The 13,513-nt window shown below is 55.4% G+C and overlaps 1 protein-coding gene across 2 annotated transcripts in view; it reads left to right on the top strand.

Moving 5' to 3' along the window:
- Positions 1-13,513, top strand: part of SHARPIN (SHANK associated RH domain interactor) — a 47,303-nt gene that overhangs the window by 29,646 nt on the left and 4,144 nt on the right. For both annotated transcript variants that reach the window (XM_043538917.1, XM_043538916.1), the window contains 3 exons: positions 8,966-9,126; positions 9,441-9,552; positions 9,998-10,177. In XM_043538917.1, the coding sequence (XP_043394852.1) occupies positions 8,966-9,126; positions 9,441-9,552; positions 9,998-10,177 (453 nt within the window). The remainder of the gene's footprint in view (positions 1-8,965; positions 9,127-9,440; positions 9,553-9,997; positions 10,178-13,513) is intronic.

Here is a 13,513-nt window from a genome sequence, read left to right as displayed (position 1 = left end):
TCCTTGATCTAGCAGGGAAAGGTCGAACACGATCCAATGGCTGGAGTTTGAATCTAGACCAATTCAGACTGGAAATAAGGCGTTAACAGTGAGGGTAACTAACCATGGGCCTGTGGAGAACACTTGCTTGGCCAGTTTAATTCACTTGTAGTTCAGACACCTTCTCAAATGCACTGCTGGAATTACCCAGGCAAACCCACAGTTCCCCTCGGTGCATTCGCCAATGATGATGTCGTGATGTCGTGAGTGATTATGGACAGTAATGCTGGTGGCATCCATCTCTAACATCCACGGAGGTTGTCACTGAAGGACAGTCATTTGCCTGGAGCAATGTGGCATTCCTGATTTGCAGTTAGAGTTCCTCCTGCTCGGGGGGGCTGCCCCCACAGGCTGAAGAGCTCCACCCACCCGAAGCGGTCTGCTTTCTTTTCAAGGTGCCAGCCACCGACCTTTCACACCCCTGCTTTTAATAGAAACCCCTCTGCTTCACAAAGGCAAGTGATGATGACTTTGGCTGTCAGTTGGAGGTTTCGCTGACCATTTGGGATATTTTATTTTCGCTGACCATTTGGGAGTTGGGCGCTCATCCCCAACCCCATCCTGGCCCTAATAGCCTTTTTAGGAGGCTAGCAAGTGGTCAAGCAAGTGTTCTCCACTGGCCCGTAGCGTGTTTTTGCCCTGAGAGCAGGCTGCCCCCTGCTACTACAGCATGAGCTCTCCTGGTAAGGGGCTGTGATGGACTGGGAGTGGAAGGAAATGTGCTGATTTGGGGTGGCGATGACAGAATGTGAGCGCATGGGGGTGCGCTGCCGGTGAGGAAGCAGATCAGCCCCTATAAGTTGGTCAGCAGCAGGTTAATGACCTCAGCTTGGCAGCCTGTCCTCATCATGTGACTTGTCTAGTGTTCTGCCCTGCCACTGACTGTGATGATGAAGAGTGTGAGACGGTGTTAGCAGCTGCTCACCGGAGAGACGTGTTAATTGGACGAGGCGACCGGAATGCCTGCATTGGTCCTGAGAGTTCCCTAGAACGGTGCCGCTGCGTCGGGAAGCTGGGCATGGCCAGGCAGCAGAGGGCTGAGACTCAGTGCAATTAGCAAATGCCTTGTTCAAGCACAAACTGTCCAGGCAGTGGGTGTGGACAGTGCTGTGTCTGGGGACTCAGAACCACACTGACTCCATTGTAATTTCGAACAGGCGGTGTGATGGGGAGTTGATTCTTCTAGAAGGCAGACAGGATCTGATCGTAACGTAGTAATAGCCAACCTAAAGATCAAACAGCAAAGAAAGAATGACCTGCAGGTATCTTCAGGCTCTGTTATAATGTCGACAAACTGAAAGTCCAATGAACAAGTGGAATTCAGGAAGACAATTGAACAAAAGCTGCAAACAGTTGAGCTTCTGCGCAAGTAGCGTAAATCAAATAGAGTACATCGTCTGCTGCACTACAGAGATGGTGGCTGAATTCCTGGGGAAACAGATCCTAAAGAAGAAACCTTGGATCACGGAGAAGATTGAGTTGTGTGATCAATGAAAGAAGCTAAGAGCACAATGGAAGATAGATTAAACAGCAAGAGAGCAATATTCCCTTATGATGCCAGAAATAAATGCACTGATTAAAGTGGCAAAAGAAGATTGGCTTGAACAACAGTGCAGTGATATACGGAATGGCTTCGTGGCAAATGCCAGTAGGAAGGCCTGCCAAACCATCAAGACACTTTTGAAAGGTCTCTCTGACAGGAAACACACCTTTTCACCCCCATGTGCCAGGAACTGTATATTGTAACCCAAACAAATGTTACGCTGGAAGTGAAAAAAGCAGAGGGGATATCTGTGAGAAGTTTGACTTATCCCTGTGAACGTCCTCCTGCAACTGAAGAAGTTGTGGATGGAGTGTGGACACTGAAAAGCAGTAAAGTCCTTGAAGTGGACAACATACAAGCAGAACAAATCCAAAGGGGTGGAGCGGCCCCCATCCCAACTTGTCAGTGCCATTTGGGAGCCTGGAAGATGGCCCAAGACTTGGGAACTCTGCTGCTTCTGGAAATTCCTGCACAGTCTCATTCTGGACGCCCCTAGTAAAAAGTCTGCTATGCATCATTCTGAAGAGAAGGCTCTCAGAAGAGGGCAGTTTCTGTCTGAAGAACAAGCGGGACTTAGATCCCAATGAAGTACAGTGGAGCAAATGTTCAGTCCGTATGTGATATGGAGAATGATGGGAAGCTGCTCCACGCTTTGGTGGATTTTGCTAAGGCCTTTGTCAGCATCTGGCACAAACCTCTTGAGGTGGCTGCTCGGAGCTGGTGAAAATGTAATAAGGCCGATACAAAATCTCTGTGGAAGTTCAGCAGCTCTGGGGCGTGCCGGGCATGAGCAAAGTAGTTGGTTCAACTTGAGGATAACTGTCAGACAGGGCTGCTGGTTATCACTGATCCTCTTCAGCAGTTATCCTGAAGACATCTTAAGACCCACTGGTGGAAACCTCCAGGAGAGAGTACGCGTAGGTGAACAACAAACTAGTCAGCTGTGCTTCGCCCATGATATTGACCTGATTGGATTGTCCCAAGAGGAGGTTGTTGCAAGACGAGGCTTCGCTCTGTCTGTCTCTCCCCCTTAGCACCCCCCTCCTGATGCTCTTTATAGGGGAAACAGCTCCTCTGACCCCAGCTGGCTCTACTGATTAAAACGCAGGCCCCACCCCAGGTGTGGCAGGCAGGGATCACTGGACAGGGCTGGCCAGCTCCCAGCCTCTGGCCCTTGAAAGGCCAGGCTGCCCCACAGTGGCTTTAAGAAGACAGCTCTCTGTGGGGCTTGGAAAGGGATCTGGGAGCTGCCGGGCTAGTCTCGGCCCCTGGCTTCTTGGCCTCTCATTCTGTTGGGAAGCCTCCGTGTCGAGTGCTGATCGTGTGGCAGGTGCCCTATGGGACCCAACAGACATGGTACTGCCAACCAGAAAGGCTCAAAGATTGCGGGTCAGACCCCAGGACTCATGGGGGGCCCAGAAGTCATGAGACTTCATGGAAAGAGATGAGTGAGGGGTTGATGTCATGATTTTGGGGGGGACAATTAGTGCTGCCAGTGATCCCAAATGTACTAAGGGGACTTTAGCCCCTGCTGCAGGAGCACTCACCCCCATATCTGCCTGTCCCCTGCTCCCCCAGCAGTTCTGTTCCCCAGCTTCCCCTCTGCTCCTCTTGGGGTCTCCCCCAGATCTGGGTGGTAGGCTGCAGCAGGGTCCCCTTCCAAGCAGGGGGCAGCTCCAGGGGTTCTTCCCCCTGTGACCTGACGGATTCTCACCGGCCCTGGGGAGTTTAGCAGATGGTCACTAAGGTGACTGACTCTCAGTTAATCCCACAGCTTCAAGTGTCACCGTTGCCTGGTGGGCCGGGAGGCCGGCGGGCCCCAGAGAGGTGGGGGGAAAGGACACCAGAGTGCAAGAGGTCTTGCAGCAGGCGGCTGATAAACGGAACACGGACGCACCCCACGTCTTCAGTCCCATTTCCCCATAAAGCCTCTTACTGGTCAGGCAAGGCCGCAGATTCCTGGGTGTGCAGGAGCTGCTGGCTGGCTCCCTGACTAGCTTCCTGCTCGGCCACTGATGAGCCCAGCTGCCCTGCCTTGGAACTGAGAGTGGTCACAGCTCCTAAAGCAGCGGCTCCGCCTCTGGCTGATGACTCTGGTTTACCCTCCGGCTCTGGCATTTGAATCATAGAATATCAGGGTTGGAAGGGACCTCAGGAGGTCATCTAGTCCAACCCCCTGCTCAAAGCAGGACCAATCCCCAACTAAATCATCCCAGCCAGGGCTTTGTCAAGCCGGGCCTTAAAAACCTCTAAGGATGGAGATTCCACCACCTCCCTAGGGAACCCATTCCAGTGCTTCACCACCCTCCTACTGAAATAGTGTTTCCTAATATCCAACCTAAATCTCCCCCGCTGCAACTTGAGACCATTGCTCCTTGTTCTGTCCTCTTCTACCACTAAGAACAGCCGAGCTCCATCCTCTTGGGAACCCCCCTTCAGGTACTTGAAGGCTGCTATCAAATCCCCCCTCACTCTTCTCTTCTGCAGACTAAACAAGCCCAGTTTCCTCAGCCTCTCCTCATAACTCATATGTCCCAGCCCCTGATAGTTTTCGTTGCCCTCCGCTGGACTCTCTCCAATTTGTCCACATCCCTTCTGTAGTGGGGGGACCAAAACAGGACACAATACTCCAGGTGTGGCCTCACCAGTGCCAAATAGAGGGGGATAATCACTTCCCTCGATCTGCTGGCAATGCCCCTACCTATACAGCCCAATAAGCAGTTAGCCTTCTTGGCAACAAGGACACACTGTTGACTCCTATCCAGCTTCCCATCCACTGTGATCCCCTTTTCTGCAGAACTGCTGCTTAGCCAGTCAGTCCTCAGCCTGTAGCAGTACATGGGATTCTTCCGTCCTAAGTGCAGGACTCTGCACTTGTCCTGGTTGAACCTCATCAGATTTCTTTTGGCCCAATCCTCCAATCTGTCTAGGTCACTCTCGACCCTATCCCTACACTCCAGCGTATCTACCTCTCCCCCCAGCTTAGGGTCATCTGCGAACCTGCTGAGGGTGCAATTCATCCCATCATCCAGATCATTAATAAAAAAGTTGAACAAAACTGGCCCCAGGACCAACCCTTGGGGTGCTCCGCTTAACACCAGCTGCCAACTAGACATCAAGCTGTTGATCACTACCCATTGAGCCCAATAATCTAGCCAACTTTCTATCCACCTTATAGTCCAGGTGGACCGATTTGGCTTCTGTCCCTCCGGCCCTGACCCTTGGCTTGTTCCAGGGCTCTGCCCACCCTGGAGCCAGCTCAGCCTGGTAGCCAAACTCTCATTTCAACTAGTGGGCCTGACCACTCACACCCCAGGTGGCTAGGGAGGCAGGTCCCAGCCCGGACCCAGGCTCCCCAAACTCAGCCCCTTTTCAAGGTGATTGTCTCCTGTCCCTTCTGGAGTGGTTTTCCCCTCGGTGCACCTTCAGCCTCCTCTCTCGCTGCAGTGAGCTGGCTCTGGCGTACACAGACCCTGCCCACTCCAGCAGCATCAGAGAGGAGTAGTTAATTGGAGCCAGGTGTTTGGGTCTTTATTTTCTCCCCCGGTCCGTAGCGTCAAGCCCGGGGGTAAGCCCTAACGTTTGCAGAATGTGCACGCCCCTCTGCCATCCCTCCTCCCGCCGAGGATCCCGGGCATGGGCTGAGCCTGCCCTTCTCTCCTGTTGCGGTAGACCTCTTGGTCTTTGATGTGCCCCGGCTTCCACCGTCCTACTTCAGGAAGGGGCCTTGGCCTCCTGCTGTGTGATCCCTGCATCTGTATCAGCTGTGTAATGGGGCTCCCCTTTGTCAGCCAACCTGCCTTGCAGCACAGCCCCTCCTTCTCGGCAAATGCCCCAGAGCTCAGATATTTCCCTTAGGGCAGCCACCTGCCCTCCAGCTGCCCCCTCTTCTCTGCAATGGACTGGCTCTGCAGGAGCATTTCAGTATGGAGCTTGGACAGCACCTCCTCCTGCAGCTGCTGCTCTCTCTCCTGTTCCTCCCCTCTGAGGCAGGTCGCTTCCTACTCTCTCTGGACGGCTTGGGTTAAAATCTCATCCCTCGTTCCTCCCTGTGCTTGCCAGCACTCTGTCGAGTGAGTCTGGCTGTTTTTGTGAGAGGACTTCAGCCCAGTTCCCATCAGCCACACTAACCCTTCTCTCTGATCTCCTCAGTCTGGCTGCGGGGCCACGCCTACCTTGCCCAGTCTCCCCGTTTTATGCTATGGGACACCCCTCCCATTGGTGGCCCTCCACGTCCCTTCTTTGAAACAGTCTCCCATAGTCCCTATTGGTCCCTTGCTGCTTCGGCGTTGAGCCCAGCCTCACAGCTCCACTGTACATCCCTGGGTGTGCTCCGGTTCTCCGCTCAGGGCCAGCATTCTCTGCCGTGTGGCTTCCTCTGCCCTCGGGGCCATTTCACCGGTTTCGCTGCTGGGCTGTCTCTCAGGGAGGCTCTGGACCCCGCTGAGTCCTTGACCCCCCACCTGTCACTATTTGAGGGGCTGCGCCAGCTCCCCGGCTGGTCCAAAGCTTCCTTCCCTGCTCTGCTCTGGGAGAAGCCTGTAGCTTCTTCTCCTAGCCTCTGCCTGAGCACAGTCATAGAATCATAGAATACCAGGGTTGGAAGGGACCTCAGGAGGTCATCTAGTCCAACCCCCTGCTCAAAGCAGGACCAATCCCCAAGTTTTGGCCCAGATCCCAAATAGCCCCCTTAAGGATTGAGCTCACAACCCTGGGTTTAGCAGGCCGATGCTCAAACCACTGAGCTATCCCTCTTCCCTTTGGCGTGTGCCAGTCAGCGTAAGATGCCACAGGCACCCGCGCCAAGGTAGTGAGTTCCCTGGGGCAGGCAGAATGCCAGAGGGTTCCAGAGCAAGGAAGCTGAACGGTTGCACATTTTGGAGCAGGGAAGGCAGCACATTCGTGGGTTCCAGATCACAGTCTGGAGCAGGGAAGGCAGAACAAGTGCCGGTCCCAGAATGGGCTCTGCAGTATGTAATGCAGAACTCTTGCTGGCTCTGGAGCAGGAAGACAGAACAATTGTGGTTTCTGGAGCGGGGAAGGCAGAACCTCTGTGGGGTCTGGAGCAGTTTCTGGAGGAGAGCAGACAGAAGCAGGTTCCAGAGCAGGTTCTGGAGTGCAGGAGCCAGCATGGCAGTGAGTTCTAGAGTGGGCTCTGGAATGGAGGACAGATGATTGCTATTTCAGAGAGGGGAAAGAAGAGTGTTTGCAAGCTCCAGAGCAGAGTCTGGAGCAGGGGAGGCTGGTTGTGGAGCTGGGAGGGCAACACTTGCTAGTTTTGGAGTGGGTTCTGGAGCAGGGAAGGCAGGAGGCGTGTGGATTCTGGAGTGGGGCAGGTTGAACATTTGTAGGTTCTGGAATGGGTTGTGCAGAAGGTTAGTGAGTTCCAGAGCAGGCAGGAAGCCGTTGGGCTCTGAAGAGGCGTAGGTAGAGCACCAGTAGGTTCTGGAGCAGGGTGTGCAGAACATTAGTGGGTTCCAGAGCAGGTTCTGGAGTGCCAAAGGCAGTCTCATGGTCCCTCTTCATGACACACCAACCCCACGACGCTGCATCAGACACATCCTCTTGTGGGCATCTCAAACACCTCCAGGAGCTTCGGGTGACGTGGGGCCATGTACCCTGGAGACCTCCAGGGCCTGGTGCCGGGGAGTGCTCCTCACCATTGGGCTGCTGCACCTGGAAGGGGTAATGTGCGTTCTGCTGCATCCTGCGTGCCAGGGTCCTCTCCACGTTGAAGAAGCTGAGGTTCCAAAGCACGAAGGCACCTCGTAGCATGGCTGCTCCTGGGAGGTGGGCGTCTGCCCACACCGATGGGGGCTGTCAAGGGAACGGCGAGGAGCCAGTCAGCAGGGAAATGCACCCTGTGCTACATACAGTGAACCCTGGAATTCATCAGGCCCATGTCAGCAGTGGGGAAACTAAGGCACAGAGCTGGGACGTGCCTCCACCAGGGTCACCCAGCGAGTCGGTGGTAGAGCTGGGAAAAGCCCCAAGAAGCCAAGCCCCAAGTTAATATCTCATGTTGCCAGCTGGGAGGATCCCAAAGGGCTCCATAGACTCTGTCCACAGCCACCACTTCCCCAGCCACTTATATGCAGCCACCTCTGGGGTGGGATGCAGTAGCTGCTTAACAGCTGCTGTCACAGCACACAACAGTAGGGGCAGAAGAAGCCCCGATCTACTTGATCTACTAGTCGTCTTCCCCCCGTGTACTGGGCAGGGAGGGTCTTCTCAGCTAGTGGGAACTCCAGCTCTTTCTGCCTCTCTTCCGAGCTAGAGACTTTCTGCTGCTGGCTACCTACTTCTGTGCTTTGCCGGAGCCATTGCAGCCTTGAGCTTTCGTTATTCTGGAGCTGCCCGCTGGGAAAGGGCAGAAATCGGGTTCTCTGGGTTCCTCTTTTTCTCCTTCCCTTTATTCAGCTGCTCTCCGAGGTGGCTCTTCTCAGCCTCCGTGTTTCACCCAGCCCTGAGATCCTGCTTCTTGCATGCCTCTCTATGCAGTCCCTCATCTGCCTTCTGCAGCCTGGACCGTGAGCTCTGGCGTCTTCCTCTTGGCTAATTTGTTCTTTCCCGGCAGCCGCAGCCAGAGAACCCTTTTCTTCCTGAGCACCTCTGGCTTCTTCAGCTGCCTCCTGGACCTGTCATGAGCTGGACAGGCGGGTTCCCGGGCTGAGAGCAGCATTGTTGTACTTCCTCAGGCCAAATGGGAGCTCAAACCTTGCTGCCATTCTCCCACTTTTGACTCTGTGTCCCAGGGGCCCCAGGTTTGCTTATTGCTTCCCAGACTTCCCTTTGCTCCTGTCCAATTGCCCAGAGGTGAGGCTCTTCTTAGGGCCTTTCAACACGTCCTGCTTCCCCCACACAAAATGCATCTGTTCCCCGGGGACTTGCCCTACCTTGTCCTCTCCATATCTTCGCAGTAGGGCAGGCCCCTGTACAGAGCATCTCCCTAGAGCCTGGCCTGGGTCCTGTCCCCGTGCACAGGACAAGCAGTGCTCCAGCAGCCAGTAAGGCTCCCCCATCTGGCTGGACAGCCTGGCTCCTCTCAGGGGGAGTTCCCCCATTCCGCTGGGCGGTGCGGTCCGGCCCCTCTTGGGGGAAGCTCTGGGGCCCTGCTAGGCGGCCTGGCCCCGCTCTGGGGGGGAGCTCCGGGGCCCCGCTGGGCGGCCTGGCCCCTCTCTGGGGGGGAGCTCCGGGGCCCCGCTGGGCGGCCTGGCCCCTCTCTGGGGGGGAGCTCCGGGGCCCCGCTGGGCGGCCTGGCCCCTCTCGGGGGGGGGGGAGCTCCGGGGCCCCGCTGGGCGGCCTGGCCCCTCTCGGGGGGGGGGGGAGCTCCGGGGCCTGCTGGGCAAGGTGCCCTGACCTCTCCCTGGCTCTGTTCTGCAGGCCCTGGAGGACGAGCGGCTGCAGAACTTCCAGCAGTTGCTGCAGCTGGAGGAGGAGGTGCTGGTGCCCAGCCAGGAGGCCATGGAGTGCCGGATCTGCTACCTGCCCGTGGCTCCAGGGGACGGGGTGCTGCTTCGCGAGTGTCTGCACAACTTCTGCAGGTACGGCTGCCCAGCCGGCACCCCCAGGCCGCAGTGTGTGGGCGCCGCGAGGCAGAGACCGCTGCAGAGCCGGGGGATGAAGAGGGTGGGATCGGGCCGGAGCCACCAGCTCCTCCCGGGTGTCCATTCCCTGGTCCCTGGTCCCTGCCATGCAGCGCTTGGACTCCATCCCTGAGGCCCTGTGCTGGGAGCCTGGGGCTGAGCCAGACTGTGGGCCCTCGTGGGGCTGCGAGGGCCGAGAACTCAGACCATGGGGCCACAGCTGCCGGGTTAGGGGAGGGGTTCCCTGGGGTGACTGCACCCTGTCCCCACAGAGACTGCCTGCGGCAGGTGGTCATCTACAGCCAGGAACCCCAGGTGTCCTGCCCCTTCCGCGATGACACCTACGCCTGCAGCAGCAAGCTCCAGGAACGGGAGGTCCGGGCGGTGAGTCCCTGCAGTGGGCAAGGGGGGCTCCAGCTTCCAAGAGCTGGCCTGCAGGCCCCAGCGGGTGGGCGAGCGGGTGTGGGGCAGGGATCTCGGCTGGTTCCATAGGACCAGCCCCAGCACTCAAGGTGAGGCACAGCGGGAGATGGGGGGAGTGGGGTAAGTGTTATCAGACAAATGCCTGGGCCGCCAGGGAGCCAGGGATTTGCTGGGAGGCTCTGACCCCCCCGCCCCGCCATCAGATCCCAGAGGCCTGGCCCCCTTCTCCCCTCCCCCTTTGGATCTTGGGGACCTGCACACTTAAGCCAGGCTAGCCCCTGCCCCACAGCCACCTTCTGTCAGGGCAGAGCTTCCAGAAGGGGCCCCTGCAGCCTATCCCTGCCCCTGGCGCTCTGGATGGGGTGGGCATGGCCAGCGTGACCTCCTCGGGGCTCTGGGCCCACAGCTGGTGTCAGCAGAGGAGTACAAGCGGTTCCTGGAGCGGGGCCTGGTGGCAGCAGAGAGACGCACCCAGAACAGCTATCACTGCAAAACCGCAGACTGCCAGGGCTGGTGCATCTACGAGGACGCCGTCAACGAATTCCGCTGCCCCATCTGCTGGGGCCTGAACTGCTTGCTCTGCAAGGTGAGCCCCGGGGGCCCTGCGGTGGGGGCCGGGGGGGCAGGCCGCTCTGCTCTCCGGGGGAGATGGACGTGGGGCCCTGCCTGCAGCTGCTGCCATCCCGTGGAGACTGCCGCGCGCAGTGCTCCAGCAGCCAGGCCCTGCGCAGCCGGGTGGAACAGTGCATGCTGGGATGGGGCATTTCTGCAGCAGGGATTCCAAGGCCAGCAGGGACCATCGTGATGCTGTAGTGACCTCCTGCCTCGCACAGGCCTGGGAACAGCCCCAGATCATTCCTAGCGCCGAGCTTTTAGACAAACAGCCCGTCTGGATTTAAAAACTGCCAGTGACAGAGAATCCACCATGAGCCTTGGGAAATTGCTCCAATGGTTAATTCCTCTATGTTAAAAACGTACGTCCTATTTCCAGTGTGAATGTGTCTAGTTTCAACATCCAGCCATTGGCTCGGGTCAGACCTTTTCCTGCTAGACTGAAGAGCCCGTGATCAAATCTCTGTTCCCCACGTAGGTACTTACAGACTGTGACCAGGTCACCCCTTAACCAGCTCCTTGTTACGTTAAACAGACGGCGCTCCTGGAGTCTCTCACTTTATGGCAGGTTTCCAGCCCTGTAATCGTTCCCATGGCTCGTCTCTGACCCCTCCCCAATGTATCACCATCCTTCTTGAATTGTGGGCACCAGAACTGGACCCAAGATTCCAGCAGCCCTCGCACCAGGGCTACATACAGAGTAGCAGGAGCATGGGAGGAGAGGGCAGCAGAGTAGGGGGTTGGGGAGGGGAGATCTGAAGCAGGGGGTCTGGAGCATGGGGGGGGTCCAGAGCACTGGAGCTGTGCAGGGGATGGGGAGGGGGATGGAGAGGGGGTCCAGAGCAGTGGGGGTGGGACATACAGGATGGGTAGGGTGGCCCAGAGCAGTGGGGGGTAGGACAGGGGGAGAGAAGAGAGGAGGGGGTCTGGAGAGTGAGGGAAGGGGAGGTGTCCAGAGAACTCAACAAGCATGTGGACAAGGGGGATCCAGTGGATATAGTGTACTTCGATTTTCAGAAAGCCTTTGACAAGGTCCCTCACCAAAGGCTCCTAAGCAAAGTAAGCTGTCATGGGGTAAGAGGGAAGGTCCTCTCATGGATTGGTAACTGGTTAAAAGATAGGAAACAAAGGGTAGGAATAAATGGTCAGTTTTCAGAATGGAAAGAGGTAAATAGTGGTGTCCCCCAGGGGTCTGTTCTGGGCCCAGTCCTATTCAACATATTCATAAATGATCTAGGAAAAGGGGTAAACAGTGAGGTGGCAAAATTTGCAGATGATACAAAACTACTCAATGACAGCTTTCAGAGTAGCTGCCCTGTTAATCTGTATCCGCAAAAAGAAAAGGACTTGTGGCACCTTAGAGACTAACCAATTTATTTGAGCATAAGCTTTCGTGAGCTACAGCTCACTTCATCGGATGCATACTGTGGAAAGTGTAGAAGATTTTTTTATACGTGGTTTGTGTGTATAACAAGATCTTCTGTACTTTCTACAGGATGCATCCGATGAAGTGAGCTGTAGCTCACGAAAGCTCATGCTCAAATAAATTGGTTAGTCTCTAAGGTGCCACAAGTCCTCCTTTTCTTTTTGCAAAACTACTCAAGATACTTAAGTCCCAGGCAGCCTGCGAAGAGCTACAAAGGGATCTCACAAAACTGGGTGACTGGGCAACCAAATGGCAGATGAAATTCAATGCTGATAAATGCAAAGTAATGCCAATTGGAAAACTTCATCCCAACTATACATATACAATGACGGGGTCTAAATTAGCTGTTATCACTCAAGAAAGAGATCTTGGAGTCATTGTGGAGAGTTCTCTGAAAACATCCACTCACTGTGCAGCCGCAGCCAAAAAACGAACAGAAAGTTGGGAATCATTAAGAAAGGGATAGAGAATAAGACAGAAAAGATCATGTTGCCTCTGTATAAATCCATGGTACGTCCACACCTTGAATACTGCGTGCAGATGGGGTCACCCCATCTTAAAAAAGATCTATTGGAATTGGAAAAGTTTCAGAAAAGGGCAACAAAAATGATTCGGGGTCTGGAACAGCTGCCATATGAGGAGAGACTAATAACAAAAATGATTAGGGGTCTGGAGCACATGACTTATGAGGGGAGGCTGAGGGAACTGGGATTGTTTGGTCTGCGGAAGAGAGGAATGAGGGGGGATTTGATAGCTGCTTTCAACTACCTGAGAGGTGGTTCCAGAGAGGATGGTTCTAGACTATTCTCAGTGGTAGAAGAGGACAGGACAAGGAGTAGTGGTCTCGAGTTGCAGTGGGGGAGGTTTAGGTTGGATATTAGGAAAAACTTTTTCACTAAGAGGGTGGTGAAACACTGGAATGCGTTACCTAGGGAGGTGGTGGAATCTCCTTCCTTGGAAGTTTTTAAGGTCAGGCTTGACAAAGCCTTGGCTGGGATGATTTGATTGGGGATTGGTCCTGCTTTGAGCAGGGGGTTGGACTAGATGACCTCCTGAGGTCCCTTCCAACCCTGATCTTCTATGATTCTATAAGACTGGGACTTTTCAGCATGGAAAAGTGACGACTAAGGGGGATATGATAGAGGTCTATACAATCATGACTGGTGTGGAGAAAGTAAATAAGGAAATGTGATTTACCCTTTCACATAACACAAGAGCGAGGGGTCACCCAGTAAAAGTAACAGGCAGCAGGTTTAACACAAACAAAAGGAAGTATTTTTTCACACAAGACACAGTAAACCTGTGGAATTGTTTGCCAGCGGATGTTGTGAAGGCCAAGACACTCATAGGGTTCAAGAAGGGTCCTCTCAGCACGACCACCAAGTTCAGGATCTAGCTGAGCTGTACCCGCTCCAGCCGGCTTGGAACAGGGACCCTGTGCCGCTCCGACGGGGCAAAGCCGGGGGCTCCCCACACGACATGCCAGCGCCGTCTGTTGGGCAAAAAGTGGAATGACTTTTTTCCTAACGCAGAGGGGTTCGTGATCTCCAGATTTTGGGACTGTCATGGAGCCACAGGCTCTGTGCTACGCCCCTGCTTGGGAACAGTCCCTTGGAGGCACCCTTCAGTGTGATGGGGTCCCCCAGCAGGGGGGCCCCCGCAGTCTCACCACCTCCTGGACTGAGTCCCCGGGGGGCTCCAGCTCTGCTGCGTCATGCCGGGAGCGCTGGCCTGCAAGGCCCACTGAGACAGACCCTGGGAGAGAGTCTGGGGGGACGAGTTCACCAGCCAGTGTTTGCAGTAACCAGGCAGTGCAGGGTTTGTTAGTCAGCTGGGATGCAGCCTGGGCTGGCCCTAGCTCAGCACCAAGAACTGAGGGTAAAA

The sequence above is a fragment of the Chelonia mydas genome, chromosome 2 (genome assembly GCF_015237465.2).
Source record: "Chelonia mydas isolate rCheMyd1 chromosome 2, rCheMyd1.pri.v2, whole genome shotgun sequence".
NCBI lineage: Eukaryota > Metazoa > Chordata > Testudines > Cheloniidae > Chelonia > Chelonia mydas.
Note: the sequence above shows the minus strand (reverse complement) of the source record. Positions and strands in the feature narration are given on the sequence as shown.